Below are 16,456 nucleotides of genomic sequence, written 5' to 3' on the forward strand. Positions count from 1 at the left end.
TGGTAGCCTCGGAAGTTCAGAGAAATCTGAGGATGAATGTGGTTCATTACATGCTATAAATATCTCTTTGTTTGTTGGTTGAAAATAGAGCTGTTTAATTGCTATACTTGGGCTACACAGCATGGTTATTTATACACATTTTATACAGTATTTTTCTCAAAAGTTTTAAAAATCTTGTTCTCCTTAAACCATTTTGGGTGTAATTTTTTATAAACCGTATTTAATATTTATCAATTAACAGCAACGATATCCATTATTTATTATTTATTCACATTGATGAATCTATGTAAATATAGTTGTGATATAATATATTTGTTTTTGTATGATTGATTAAAGTGATATTTTGAATTTGAAACATTTTTTTTTGCTGACCTCTAACAAAAACACACAAACACATTGCATGCATTCAGCAAATACCAAGCTTTTATTATCCTCCAGGTATTACAACATTCAGCATTGGCAGCACTTCCCCCATCAAATGAATGAATATAGCATGTGTCATACAGTGGAATAAAAAAGAAGCAGGTTTAAATAAAAATGTTACTGTGCACAAAACAGTGTTAAGGATATGTTCAGGTTACAGTAGGCTGCATATTATGGAGCCATCAAAGTCTCAAAAATGTTCATAATAATATATAACATAGATAGCTGTTACTGCAAGCTTCTCTTTACAAAGTAGTCGTATACAAATATACTATTAGCAGGATTTAGTTTTAAAGAAACACTGTCAAAGTCGTAGCATGCACAGGAAGGACTAGGCTATTTGACATAAGAGTTTTAAGGCCTACAACATCATGTGTGATGAACACGAGTAGCCCCATCCCTCTGTCCATCGTCACAGGCGTTTCAGTCATTCATGTGGTCATTGTTTTGATGTGATCTGGTAGAAGAAAAAAACAAAGAAGTAAGAGATGATTTTATCTGTGCTTACCTTATAAACAGCAACACACACACATGCAAGACTTTTCAATAAAGTCAGAGTGGGTTACATGTGTAGTAAAATCTTAAATAGGACAAGGAAAGATTGAAATAAGTGAAAGATCTACAATATATGGAACACAAGACTCTCTTTGGACAGCTTATTTATATAGGTGAGGTTGAGATGAAGATTTTAATGTTACACACTTTATGGTAAGGTCATGAGTACACACGTATGATTTTTATCTAGACCAACTGTTTTAAGTGTCATCCAGAAAGACATGGAAGCTTTGTCCCCTATAGTACACACAAGGGGGTATCGGGTATGTGTAAAAATGACAAATACTCAAAACAGTTGGTATACGTTCTTAAAAGCCATTCGATTCGATCCCCGCTAGTATGAAATTTATATAGAGTTGATTTCTTGTGTACTAACTTCAAAAAACTTGAACAATTAGTACATAGTATACACTGTAAACAATTAGTGTCTAACATGTAACCGGGACACAGGTTAAGACACAATCTACCACCACAGTCACGTCACATGATGATATGATGATACTCACTGTGCAATTTGTTCTATGGGTATAAAAAAAACAAAAAAAACAGGATGCAGACAGTCACTGATATTGAAATTCTAAGCACAATGACACATGGCCTGTTATTCCTTTTGGCACAGTATGACAGTTTTATTAAAATATATTAAACAAACAGATTTACCGTGAAGCCAGTCCAGCCCCTCCTGCAGGCCCTCTCCTTTGATAGCATTGCTGGCACTGAGAAATAAATAGGACATGTCGAGAAGTTAATCTTCACGTGGCCCACATTTACTTTCTCATGACTTTTCTCGGATCCTTGGATGTTTAAACCTGTCTATCTCTTAATCCATCTGCCCTTCCATCTGTCTAATGAGAAAACAAGGTGAAAACAACAACAACTGTATATACGAGATATTTAAAACTAACTGTGTGTTGCTGTGCCTCCCAATAAAGTTTAACCTATGAACCATGGTAAAGGACAAATAAGCACACATAGGAAACAGATGAGGAGGTAACCAATGATACATGGTCACTTTAGTGCCTTTGTTTAAGACTTTAAACTGTAACTCAGTACAATCCAAATTCATTTTTCAATTCAATAGGTTTTATTGTCATGGAAGTTAGTGAATAATAGAACCATTAACAAAGCATTAATATTGCAATTATACTGTATATATTTATATAGTACATTCTGTGCATGTGGGCTTGGCTTAGTTTGGTCATTTTAATTGAAGTACATTTCCTTGAATGATTCCTGTAGCACAGAAATGTACAATGCCCCAGGAAGCGGAAGACTTTCTCTACTTTAACCTAGATACACTACATCAGGTGGTCCTATGCATATGATGGCATCAATGCAGAGCACTGGAAAAGATGAACATAAATAGCATGAAGAAAGGGAACAGTGTGCAGTCAGTTTAGAGACATTTGACAGATATATTACCAGATGTGCCAGGGTTTGTCTTTGATGTTGTCCAAACACAACATCTGTGAGACCTTGACAGAAGACATGGCGTCCTGTAGATCCATCTTGTTAGCAAAGAACAAAACTGGGATCTTTTTACTGCTGATATCTGAACAGTAAGACATACACAGGGATCAGTGAATCATCAACCAACAATATCATAACAATTTGGACTAAAGTATCATCATATGGTTAGCTTATGTAGATATTTAGTATCTTTAAATGCCATTATCATTGTAAAATAATACATAAATTAACAACATGCCATGATGAAAGATTAAACCTTGCATTTGATATTTACTGACTTCAATAATTTTTTTCATTATTTTAGCTTGAACGTATGCTAATGTAGTCTTTCACTAGACAAAACACACACTATTGGCCTGCCATGGTACATAGTGTAACATTCCTGATTTAGACAGTGGGACTGACAACAAGATTACAATTTCTATCATTTTACAGATCCACAATATGACCCTGAATACTGATACTGTATATTGTAAAAAAGCCATATGTCACAATGTCATATGATATTGTTTTACATGAATTAGAAGACATTGTATTTACGATGAGTGTGACAGTATTGCAGGGATTTTGGATACCTTCATGTTTGAGAAGAGTATCTAACTCCTCTTTGGCAACAACCATTCTCAGTTTGTCACCGCTGTCAATGACAAATATGATGGCATGGCTTTCTCTGAGGAGGTAAAGAGAAGTTTTAATTCAGTATGTGTTAACAAGTTTAAATATTTGAGAATGATGGATGAGTTGTTTGTGTACAGTAAATGTGTGTGTGTGTCATACTTGTAATAATGCTCCCATAGGTTTCTGTATCTGCTCTGCCCAGACATATCAAAGACTGTGAAGGACAGGCTGCATGCAGAGAGAAAGGAAGAATAGTTTAGAATGATACATGCTGATACATGAACCATTTGAATTTTATAACTATTAACTAGTCAAAAAATAATAAATACTTATTATAAATATCTATAAAATTCTACCTTGAACTCTTGAACTTTTCAATGTTGAAACCAATTGTTGGGACTATTTCTTGTGCCTGTGTCTGCATTCACCCACACACAAAGACACACAAAGACAAGCATGCACACACAAACACACAAAAACAGACAAGTAGCGGCAAAAGTACGTCAAAAAGGAAATAGTGTAAGCAAAGTATAATATGGGCTTTACCTGACTAACATGTTTCCACTCCTGTGCCAATGGGCCTAAATGATTCGAATTCTGAAAACAAGCAATCAGTGAATGATTGCATCCCAAATCCCCAAATTTCATGGAACAAGAACATTTCTGCCAACTGTGTAAAAAGTTTGTATACCCACATGGCAGCACTACATATACAAATCCATCTTAATTTAACAGTAATCTTTTAAACAAAATATCAAGAAGAACCCACAAGATCAGTCCTGTGTACTTACATTTGACGGTTTCAGTTGGTTGATGATGGTAGTTTTGCCGCTGTTGTCCAGTCCCAAACATAAAACATTTACCTCTTTCTTCCTCAGGCCAAGCCAGCTCGTCAGTTTATCTAGCAGTCCCATTAGGCCTAATTCACGCTACACCATTTAAATACTTAACACATCACCCCATAGATGGTCTGATTGCTGGAAATTAAATGTAATAGATTTGAAAAATCTCATGAAAGCAAAGAATAAAGATAAACATAGCTGTGAATAGTGTGTCCACAGTAATTGCAGTGAATAGTGCCGCCTGGGCATCCCAGCTTGTGACAGGTAATCCTATTAGGGAGAATTAAGCTCTGTGAACCACCCGGTGACCTGATCATGGAGTATGGAGCTTCCCAGGCCCCCCATCCTGATGCATTTGATTTATTACTCTAACACCATAGCTCTCTGAAGGGCCCCCCCTCTTTGGGCTCCTTGAGGGTACAGATGCACATAAACACACACAGCAGCTGCAGCAGCAGCTTATCCTCTATGCATCTTCTGCTCCTAAAATAATTGGAGCCTCTGTCTCAATCCTCTGTACAGACTAATTCAACCCATCTGTGACAGTGTTTCTGCAAGTCTTCAATAAGTTGGAAATAAAAAGACAAACATAAACAAACGTCACAGAAAAATAAGGAAGAGGTCGTGGTCACTGTAAACTCATACACCAACCTGTGGTTAGCTTTGGAGATTGAGCTATAATGGGGAAACAATGGAGTTGAGGCAATTGTCTTTGATTTTTGTTTTTGCTGCCTCAGGTCAAATTTGCATAACAGGTATGGGAATTAATTGTGATCTTCTTACTTGGCAGCTCAGGAGATGGTCAATAGTCCAACAGCTCCATCTTTTGGTTGTTAGTCATGTGTACAATCTTATAACAATAAGTTCAAGTTCATATAGATAAAAGAGAAGCATTGACTCTCTACGATGAGAGAAGACTCTGATCCAGTGATGCAAATAAAATGCAATGTTGATGAATTTTAATATTCACAACACCATTTCACAACCTGAAAAAGAAAGATGGTCTTACTTTGAATCATCTTTAATTCACTTTACTGTTCCCAAGTTAAAAAAAAATTAAATCAAGTGAAATGAGCAGTCAACCACCAGAACTGTTCATCTTTATTTGCAAATAAATATTTGCTGTAACTGCCTCTTACAGTGTGCAAGATCTACAACATCTCTTTGGAAATTATAGAAAAATAAAATTAATAAGAATAAGAATTATAAGTATACTTGTACTTTGTACAAAAGAACGTTCTAACATTGCTCAGCAGTAGAACATGCTAAACAAACAGCATCTGATATTCTCCATATTCTGTAGAGGGGTGGTGACCGTGAGTGAGTGTGTGCAAACACACGCATGTATGTGTGCTTGGATTTTTCTGCGTGCACCTTTTCAACTCAGAGAGGCCTGGATGCAAAACTACGCTGTGACCGAAAGGCACAGATCTCTAGGTCCAGTTTACCTCCAACATTTATCGTTGAGCCCCAGTTTGTAATAAAAACACAGCTGTAGTGGGCGGCCGTTCTCTTGAATATGGAATACAACTTAATCTAATGGATAGGTCCTGTGATTCCACTGAAACTCATGAAGTACTCTACCGGGTTTCAGCATTGCCTGGTTAATGGTCTGTAAGGCATTCTGTGTGTGTGTATGTCTGCATGTGTGTGTGTTACTATTGATGTTAGAGTGACGCATGATGAGTTATGATGCTGCTGTTCATGTTCACTTTCACTCTGCTGCCCTTTAACTTCTCATGCCTGAAGGCTCTGTCCTAAACACACAAGACTACTACCTTTCTCGCCGGTTTCCCTCAACCGGGTCTTAGCTACTTCTGCTGCCTCATCTAACTAGTTATATCCTGCAGCACTGCCTATTCACCATTGACTTAGAGAATGAAGAAAAATATCGATTTCAATGGCAAAGGTCTGGTGACATGACATCAACTACTGCAGATCCAACAGTTTTCATTTCAGACTACATTTATGTACACTTGATTCCACAACCTTTACATGATCACACTGTCAAATCCTCTCAGTTGCTTTGCATCTGGGATGGACTGTCCTGCTCTGACATCCTGGATGAGCTGAGAGGTCCCAGAAGATCAAACCGCCGCTTGCATTTGTGTGTGTGCAGCCAAAGAAACAATGAATGCATATGAAAGGATTTCAGCTAATTCTGAAGAACCATATAAGTCCATGTTACATTTTCAGACAATTTCAAACATCTCCTATTTATATGTTATTTCTGTGAACATTCATATGTTAAGACAGTGGAGGCTGTGTACTGTCAGGCAACCTATAACATTCACTATCCAAATAATTCTTATTATACATCTGTGAAAACACACTAGCTGTTAAAAACTGTCAGAATAGACTTGTATGGTTATTCATCTGAAGGCAACGGATCCGGTTCTACAAGCTTAGCATGTGACAGTAAAAAACAGGTGAATGGTGTTGTGTAAGCCTCATGTCAATCATTGCACAATTCTTCATCTCTCTCTGAGATACTGAGGTGACTGCATAATACTGTATTGCTGATTTGGATAAAAATCTTAAATAAATAAAATATTTTAAATAAGTTCCAGATTTACTAGGGCTTTCACAAACAGGACTGCACATATATAGATATTAGATTATGATAATAATTATTGATTAATTGTCTATACACTTAAACATTCAAGAAATCTCCATAACTTGCTTCACACTTCTGTCTTCAAGTATTAGTGTACCAGATTCTCTGGAGAGAACTAAAGCAATGCAAATAATACCTTTGTAATAAATTATTAAACTCCAAAATAAAAAATAGTGAGGATATCTTTTAAAAGGACAAAACTTTTCGATTGCACACCCAATAGCAGCTACATGAGCACATGACTCAGAGCGAGAAAAGAACAAAGAAAGGAATCAAAAGATTCAGTAAATTACATTTGCAAATCTACATCTCTAGATATTTTTGCTCCACACACAAAGTACTGCTGCTGCAACAAGGCATTACATTCCCCTAAGTGAGGGCCTGGGCCAGTCTTCTATCAGGCTGTCTTGTAATAGTCTGGGAGAACCAGGTATACTGGGTAAGGGGTGTATAGTAGAAAAAAAGTCTGTTACTACTTTATGTGAGGGAGACCAAGGGGCAGTCTGCTGTGAGAGTCTGTCCAATGACCTCCTTAAACAGACTGGCTGTATGACGGGTTGAGACTCAGGCACAGGCTGTAGACTGTCTGTACTACAGTCTAGACTTCGCTTCCGTCTTGTCCATCAATCTGTCCATGCCAGGTTGTGTTAAAGGACGTCCTCATACATGGAAGCCCTTCTCCTGTTCGTGCAGTAGCTGAAGGCGAAGGGTCTGTACACTGCTGATTATCCGCCTCTGGTGGCCGATCAGCTCCACCCCGATACGCCTCACATCTCTAGGCCGAGAGGGGAAACACAAACATACACACACAAGAGACACTATAACTGCTATAACTCATTGACTACATTAACTCAAAAACTCTTTTCAGAGTTCACAGAGTCACGTAATGAGTCACTCATTAAGCGGCTGAGTGAGGTCGATCAAAATTAGATAATTGAATCACTTCCCTCATTATGTAAGAACATGTGAAAGAAAAGGTTGGGAATTCAACCTTTTCACACACTGTCACTGAGTTAATTGGACACAATTTTTCAGTCATGAGCCTTCACATCTTTATACAGGCTATATGAACCAATCAACTAGGGGAGGGTAAATGGATTTACCTTGTAAGGCAGCTAGATTTGTGAGATCATGCTTCAAGTAATGTCCAATTGTGATCAATCAGTGTCTTATGAAGATTCTTGTGTAATCGTGTGATCTTGCGAATCCAGCTGCCTTGCAGGGTAAAACAATGATAGACATATGGTTCATCCAATCACCTGCCAAAGTATTTTTAGAAGGTGCCTGCCCTTTTCCAAACAGTTTCAAAGGAGGACTTTTCAGATGGTTCTGTGTCACAAACCATCTGGTGTGTCAGGTTATAAATGAACAATGGCAAAAAATAGATGTTTTTTTTTATATACACATCTACCTACCAGGTGCACATTAGACTGTTTGTGTATAAGAATATTCAACATATCATTTCATTCATTTCCAGGTCTATGTTATTGAGCTGGGGCTCTACTGGAATATCTTTGAATAATTTCCAGCTCAAAAACTCTCTCTTATCTTCAGACAGCCTCTGTCTGAAACAATCTGTTTGTTTCTTCATCTTCAAGTCCTTCCTCCTGATGGGCCCACTTTTTCACATACTCTACTTCAAGATGGGTCAAACACTAAAAAACTCCTACACTCACCATAATGCAACATGATGGTGTATTTCATTTCATTTCATCTTCAGACGTTCCCTGCCTGATAAACAACCACATCTGGTGTGTAAATGGAGTGGTATAGAAACACAGTCTCAAGCCAAAACTGATGACATCATATGGGTTATCTTTTAGGAAGCTCTCTCCAGAGTCACACATGATATTCACAGGCTGAAGAATACTTCTAAGTAAAATTGTTGGAATACATTTTTATATCGCTACTGGTCCTAAAAATATATGTCCTGTTTGCTTTCATGCCATTTCATTATGGTTATGTTTTGGCGTCTCTACTCACTCAATACTCATCCTCGCCACAGCATCCAACGTGTTATAGCTTGCTGCCATGAAGTTGCTCTTATACTGACTCATCTTGATGGAGTCCAGCCAGTCGCCAATTGAGATGAACATTGGGTAGTCCATTTCCTCCCCCGGAGACTCTGGTAGACTGATGGAATCAGAAACCCAGTAAATGTCAGATATGTCAGCATCTCAGAGTTAGAAAACTGACAAAACTGATATATAGCTCTTAAATTGATACATATTTGGTCCTGCTTTATGGCGTAGGAGTAGAAGTCTTCATCATCTTTCTTAACCTAGAGAAGTCATCCTATCTTCTCCTGGGTTTAGGAGAGCTAAATAGCATTATTATGTATCAGTGTTTAATGTTACTCAAATAGCTCAAATGACTATGGTATAAGTGGCCTCCAAATACCTAATACTGTAAGTCCTACTATGAATCAAGAGTACAGGTTAATTTTGTCACATCCTGAGATGCTTGACAAATGGTAGTTTCAGCTCACATGAACTCACAGTGCATCTATATTTCATCCATTAATTCATATAAGCAACTCCTGAATACTGTACCTCTGAAGGTCCTCTACCAGTGGCAGCAGGCTGCTGGGGTTGCGGATCAGTTTATCCAAGAAAGAGACAACATCTGTGAATTTGGGCCGATGACTCCTCTCCTTCTGCCAGCAATGCAGCATCAGTTGGTGCAGGGCGATGGGGCAGCCCATTGGCGCAGGTAGCCGGTAGCCTTCCTCGATGGACAGAATCACCTGGCGATACAATGTGTTGAATGTGATGAAGGACAGCTGCTGTTTTAATTCTCTTGGAAATTCATTTTTGCTTAGAAAGCTGGTTAGAGACCTGCATCGTGCATCATAACGCATTTACCCATGATTCAAAACCACTTTCAGCAACTTTATTTATACCATTTTACATACAAACATGAGCTACAGTCACATGATTTGTCACACTGCCAAAGTGCTGTTTCTCGATGATTTTGCAGACTACAGCAGACCAAAACGAGATGTGCAGACCAAGCAAACCAAATAAACCCACTGAATAACAGCTTTGTTTAGCATTACAGGGATTTGCATGTAAAATCTGAGTATCAGGCAGCACTCACAAAGCTTGGTCCCGCTTTCAAATGCTGAACAAATTCTCAGTTTCATGATATTTTCTATGAATGTTTCACACAAAATAAATGTTAAATTGTAGCACAAAGCATCACAATGTGGTAAATGCCGAGCTTGAACACTCAGTTTTGAAAAATGAAACCAAATTACAACAATTAATTGTACACGTTATACTATAATTTATTGTATATTGTCTACATTTCACATACATCTGCTAACTAGGGTAGATTTGCACGGTTCTATGCAGTCACAAACTGGAGAGTAGTGTCACCTTGGGAATATTGAGGATACATAAAATGCCTTTCTAACAAGCCTGCGGCATAGAGATGGATTGCTAACTTAACGCTGCACTGTGAAACACAGAAATAATTGATGAAGAGAAGAAATCAATAAGCCTCATCTTATTTAAGGCTTTCTATAGGCTTCTATTATTCCCCAAAACTTCCTCCTTGGATGTTTTATTTCCTGTGTTTTACAAATCAATAGGTATCAGGGAATTCCTAAACATCCAAACCTGAGCTGACACTAAGTATTAACCTCCATACAGTAGATCCCTTTATCATATCTATGTGTCTGTGGAAAAGCAGAGAACCATGTATCTTTGTAGGGAGCTGTGATAAGTGGCTGACCAGGATAAGGTAGTTCTAGGCTGGTTGAGGCTGCAGCTTGTCTGGCCTTTTGCCTTGGAAAGCACTTCTAAGCAATTCCCAAACAACACAAATCCTCCCCAAACCCTAGGACCTTAGTGAATATGTGTGTGTGGGTGCATGTGAGTATGTGTGTGTGTGTGTGTGTGTAAGGGGTTGAAGGGATTACTGTGGAGCTTTCACACTCAGCAGAGAGAGGGATGGATCAGCTTCCTTCATGGCCCTTCCAATCCCTGACCACAGCCCAGGGATCAGCAGGTTGCTCAGCCACACTGAATCTCCAGCTTTAAACTCCCCTCTACTGGATCAAAGTCCCCTGAACCTCTGACCTTTACTGCTCTTTTCCTTTCCCTCGCACTCATCATTTTCATCCTTCTGGTGAATCCTACCAGCATTTCTGTTCCTATTGCATCTCTCTCTCTGAGGTCGTGTTTTGATGTGACAAGTGACAAAACAGCCAGGGAGGAGGTTAAAGATTTTAACAGATCTAATGGAATATAAAAGCAGAAGTCAATACTGAAGCCTGTTGTAATGTTAAGGTAAGAGGATCAGATTTCTTACTGCGACATTTTTGGATGCATCCTCTAAAAATGATCACTGAGATACAGTACCTTTGAACATTTCACTTAAAGTAATAGCTCATGAAAATAAAATAAAGAAATTACTTTTCTTTGTTAGTTTAAACACTATCAATGTTTAAATGTTGGAATTGCTTCTCTAAATGTTTGAAAAATGACAATAAAACATGACCATGGATCTAAATGAAGTCCATCAGTTGTTTGAGTCAGTATATCCTATTTTTTTCTCACTGAAAAAATATATTTAGTGCTCTACCAGTGATCCCACTAGAGTATAATGATAAATGGTTGCTGCCCTCAATTGTCTATAAAATAATTATAATTACAGGTAGGCTGTGTATAAAGAAAAAAAAGGGAATATTAATTGGATGTACTGTAGTCGTGGGAATCTGTTTTTTTATTTCTTGATGAAATGTTTTACACATACTGTATTACTCACAATGGATTGTTTACGACCAATGCTGATAGATGAATTATCTTAATTGACTAAATAAAAACAAAATGAGATTTGGGATTTTTCACAAGAATACATTTGAGACATTTGGACCATAACGTAGGGACATAAAACTACAACATAATTGAAAGAGAAAAGGGAAGCTCATAGTGACAAACACAGATAATTACCACAGACTGTCTTTGTCTCATTACTTATAGCTCATTTGATTTTCCAACCCACAGCTTTACTGTCAGTCTCAGTGCTTTCATCGGCCTTGTTTCCAGTCGCAGCAGGCAGCTGTTAAGTGACTTTCTAATGATCAGAGGTGAGCATTTACCAGCTCAATAGTGAGATATTTCCCTCAACAGTTGGTGGTGAACTAGAGTTGTCTCCAAACACATGATAATGTTGCTCTGTGTCTGTTTAACAAAGCAACTGTTTGCTAACAAGTTATGAGCATCAACTTTAAAGGCGCAATATGTCAGTAATGTGTTTACAATTTGTTTTCTGTTGCCAAAAATTAGTTAATGCAGGTTCATTTACCTTGGTTTGAAACCTGATAAAAATATCTCAGTTTTCAGTAATTTATATGAAAATTATGTTTAATATACTAAGTATGGTACTGTAACCCTGAACCAATTTTTTTTTCTGAAATAGCCACCAAAAATCAAATTGTGTGTTAATCTATTTTTATTTATTTAAAATAGGTAAATGTGAAGTGAATATTTAACAGATGGCAGCGCATGCAAGACTTACAAACTTGGCAGCAGATCATTTATGGATTAAGTAAACGAGTCTCAAAAGCTTTGTGATTGAGGAGATAGAGAGCTAATCACACAGACATCAAAAAGATGAATTTTATGGTTCTTTTAGTAACTCTTAAGTTTCTGTAATCTACTTTATTTCCCTTAATACAAAATACAGTACTCACATCCTGATTGGACATCTCCCAGTATGGCCGCTCCCCATATGACATCACTTCCCACATGACGATGCCATAACTCCATGCGTCGCTGGCTGAGGAAAATTTCCTATATGAGATGGCCTCAGGAGCTGTCCATCGAATGGGAATCTTTCCACCCTGTTCACACACACAAAATATAAATAAAGGTGTGCACACACATCAGTATCAGCATAGTGATTATATCCTGCAAACTGAAAACATCCTCCTTGGTGATGTTCACTGTTTATAAAAGTACCCTGTCAACGTTACCTTCCAGCAGAACTAAAGTGTAAACATAATCGATTTTAAAACACTCACAGTATGCTTCATAAATACTTCTATGAATACAAGTGCTTTTTAAATCCTTAAACCAACCAACTTCTCCGGCTTCATCACATTGTTTGCACATAACCTAACTTACCCAACGTCTCCTCTCCTCTCCAGTGGATTTCAACCAGATTTATGAAGCAGAAAGCTAAATTTGGAACCATGAACACACCAATTCCTCCACACAATAACCTCAATACAAACCAGGAAATGAAGGTCACTGGGGGCTGAGACAGACTTACAGAAAAGCGTCTTCTTAGGATAAGAGTTTTTGAAATTTTGCTATCTAAAGAAACTCCATCTTTTGCTGGATGAGAGAAGTCTAGAGTCTGATTGAGCAGGGGTAAAGTTGTTGTTGATGTATCAAACTGACAGTCAGTCAGTTTTGCAGTTTGTCCTTCAGGGGAAAACTTGAATGTTCCATATTCAAGATGCTATATCCATTGTTCAGAACTGTTTATCCTTGTTATGATAGAAAAGAGGCATTGACAAACTAAAATGAAAAGTAATCAGGTTGATGGCTTCTAATACATGATCAGTATTGAGTCTGCAACACTAACATTTGCCTCAAAATGTCACTCAGATACTGTATAACAGCAAATGACTAATTCAATCTAACCCCAGAGGAGATAGGGATGTGTTCCCTCTTATGAAATAGAAAAGGATTCATTGAGGTTAGAGGTTTGAGTTTAAGGGGGTTAGGTGTACCGTTGTGGTGTAAGCGGCCTCCGGGTCGTCCTCCAGGACTCGGGAAAGGCCAAAATCTGACACTTTGCACACCAGGTTGCTGTTGACCAGGATGTTTCGAGCTGCCAGGTCTCTGTGAACGTAGCCCATGTCTGAAAGATACTTCATGCCTGAGGCGATACCACGCAGCATGCCAACCAACTGGATGACAGTGAAGTGGCCGTCATGTTGCTGACAGGGAGAAGAAAAATAAACAAAGAAAAATTAACTGACACAGAAGGAGCTATTGCAATAAAAATCAGAGAGACAGCACAAAAAAGAGAGAGAGAAATGGATGGATAGCAAAAACAATAAGAGAAAGGAATGACAGTGACATAAACATCATGTATTGAGCACCACATATTATAGTGAAATACTTCAGTGGTTTTTAGACAGGAGAGAAATTAGTTTTTTCTAGATCTAAGCTGGTAGTTTATTGACAGGACTTTGCTGCAGTAAATGTGGTTGCTGTTTTAGCTTCTTTGGATCCAAAACAGAGACACAGTTAAAGTGCTTTAAAATTGTGTGATTAACAAAGGCACACAAGGATAGTCTTGTTTTTATAGACTAAGGTAAAGGCCTTCATACATTAAAGTTTTTTTTCTTTCTTGTGTTTATTTCCCACATAAAACCATAACCTGAAGCCAGAAACAGACTAATCCCACTTGAGTTCTCTGGTCACTGCAATACTCACCCTCAGAAATGAGTCCAGCGATCCATTTTCCATGTATTCCACCACAATCATCACAGGTCTGCCTGCAAACACACAAACACAACACACACCCTTTAATTCTTCAGATATTGTTTTCACAATATTACACAAGGACAGACTACACTGGAGGGTGAAAGACAAGACAGAAGAGATATGATAGTACATGAATAAAACTCAGTGTACCCAGTATGCCTCAAGCAATGTCTAGAAAGTCTGTTTTATTTCATTCCAGTTGATGTCTAATCAATTGGGAGATGATTTGAATATTTGTGATCAAGCAGAGACACACATAAAAACAAAAACCTACCTAGTCTGCTTTTCAGAGTGACACATGATGCAGAATAAATTGGATTTTTTTTAAGGCACAGCATGAACATTTTTGAAAATGTATATAAGAAATGCTAAAATCTCAAGTGTCTTTGCATCTTTTATCATTTACTATGTAAGCACTAAACATCAAGGGTTAGTGTGGAGTCAAGTCTAGTCAGCATGCATGTAGGTCATCTAAACATTAGTCGAGGAATAACTGAATGCTCCTTTAAAGACCACAAGATCATATTTGGAGTCATGTAGGCTCTGGCAAACATTGGCTGACAAAACCGCATTGTAAAAAGAAGTCTGGGCTTCAACAGCTCCAGGAGGGGAAAAGGCAATAACACTCCCATCCTCCTAGTGTGTGTGTGTGTGTGTGTGTGTGTGTGTGTTTGTGTGTGTGTGTGCTACTGCAAGACTTAGACAGTAAGAAAGAGAGAGTTTTGGGGAAACACATCAGTAGCTGATTGATGCACAACTTCAAGTTACTCAATTCATGAAAATTTAGCTTCTCAACCTGCCGAAGCTTATCTGCTCACTATTCAGTGCATGCATGACATAAAAACTTTAGTTAGAAAACAAGTAAAAGCACATTTTTTTCTCTCCAAATGTTATTGTTTCCCATAGAGGATCCCTATGGTGTTACAGATTGACTGGTTTACAGCTGGGAGGCAGTTGTCTGGGCCTGTGTGCAGGTGAGCTGTAAACCATTCTGAAAGAGAAATAAATGTCTTATGGTGAAGCAAGACCATTGCACAGCACCATCGTATTTAAGACATCTTTTTCCTCACATAGGAGTGTAAAAACTAACATGAACATCAAACAAAAACATTACACATCCTATTTAAAATAACAAGCTTCCTTCAGTTCATCTGAGTGACTTTATAGGATGCAGGGTGTTTTTCTGTTTGTTTCCACAATTAAATAAAAGTGCAGTCTGAGCAACAATAGTGCACTTTTTTCATCATTGCCCTCTTTAAAGAAATTAATGATAAGCCAGATACAAGGAGATAGTTTACAGCAGGTGTCATGTCACAACATACTGCACCTAAATGGCATCTGCCACTGCTGCTACACTGCAGCACAAATGTAATTCTTGATAATTTATGTAATTTATGTAACAGACAGTCAATGAGAACCACACTGTTAGTGATTGATTAAAGCACTACAACATCTAATTAGTGAGACAGGAAACAGCAGGTGAGGCTGACTGACCCCAGAGAGGTTTCTGTCATATTACAGCATGTGTTTTCAGCTGAGTGAACGAATGGAAGTATAAATTAATATAACACACAGAAACAGCTCATGTGCTCTTGTGTGCGATATGCTGTGGTGGATTTTCATATTTGGGACTCTAAAGGCACTGTGGAAAGCGAGGTAATGTGTAGCCACAGTTAGGAGTGTCTCATCCACTGAATGGGAGACATTGCTGCATGTTTACCAATGAAAGGTTTAGGGAGCTTCTTTATCAGAGGCAGAGAAGTAAACCAGACATGAGCTTTTGAAATCAACCACTAATTCATCGTCATTATAGTCTTTCTGTTGTGAAAGTGAAACATGCTGTATGAAAACACTTCATAAAGTAAAGCACAAATTTCACTCTTGTGTGGCTTTTCCAAGTAAGTTTCTGATCTCTTCATCCAGCAACAAGACCATTCAGCCCACATTAAAAGACAAATCACTCTTATTTTTTCAATAGGAAGCATCTGGAACCGGCCAAAACACAAGGTAATTATGAAAAAACAGATGGCACAAGCCATGGTCATTTGAACGCCAAAATTTCAGTGTTTGACTGCATTGCCAGTAACACATCTCTTACTGTTCCTCCTCTGATGTTCACAACTAATGAGAAGCAGCTGCAGGTGAAAACACTTTGTGTTACTCACCTTCATTAATGATGCACAGTGTGTCATGATTTTTATTAAAAGGGGCTTAATAAATGTTGGGAATAGGCATTTTCACATTTTGAGTGATAATGAAATCACTTGCAATTAAGGAATAAAAGTGATGAACAAGTTTACTGGGGCAGACAGTAGCTTAAAATCAGTGCAACATTTTGAGAAATCTTGACTGTGTTTTGGTGTATTCAAGAATACTTGAGTGTTTAACATTTTAAATATACTAAATAACATTTAAACAAA

At 37.8% G+C, this 16,456-nt stretch overlaps 2 protein-coding genes across 2 annotated transcripts in view; both read right to left on the reverse strand.

The window, feature by feature from the left end:
• Positions 1-854: 854 nt before the first annotated feature.
• Positions 855-3,980, reverse strand: LOC128368353 (ADP-ribosylation factor-like protein 6). Its single transcript, XM_053329145.1, has 7 exons — positions 3,858-3,980; positions 3,423-3,484; positions 3,226-3,294; positions 3,024-3,118; positions 2,401-2,530; positions 1,639-1,694; positions 855-880 (listed from the first exon to the last, which is right to left on the reverse strand). Exons 1-7 carry the CDS (start codon positions 3,978-3,980, stop codon positions 855-857), a joined length of 561 nt encoding a protein of 186 aa, XP_053185120.1.
• Positions 3,981-7,185: 3,205 nt separating this feature from the next.
• LOC128367597 (ephrin type-A receptor 6-like) overlaps positions 7,186-16,456 on the reverse strand; it is a 161,585-nt gene continuing 152,314 nt past the window's right edge. Inside the window, exons 11-16 of the mRNA XM_053328205.1 lie at positions 13,986-14,047; positions 13,274-13,483; positions 12,227-12,376; positions 9,078-9,271; positions 8,509-8,658; positions 7,186-7,300 (exon numbers count right to left, since the gene is read on the reverse strand). Of these exons, the coding sequence (XP_053184180.1) occupies positions 7,186-7,300; positions 8,509-8,658; positions 9,078-9,271; positions 12,227-12,376; positions 13,274-13,483; positions 13,986-14,047 (881 nt within the window). The remainder of the gene's footprint in view (positions 7,301-8,508; positions 8,659-9,077; positions 9,272-12,226; positions 12,377-13,273; positions 13,484-13,985; positions 14,048-16,456) is intronic.

Source organism: Scomber japonicus, chromosome 11 (assembly GCF_027409825.1).
Source record: "Scomber japonicus isolate fScoJap1 chromosome 11, fScoJap1.pri, whole genome shotgun sequence".
In the NCBI taxonomy this organism is placed as follows: domain Eukaryota; kingdom Metazoa; phylum Chordata; class Actinopteri; order Scombriformes; family Scombridae; genus Scomber; species Scomber japonicus.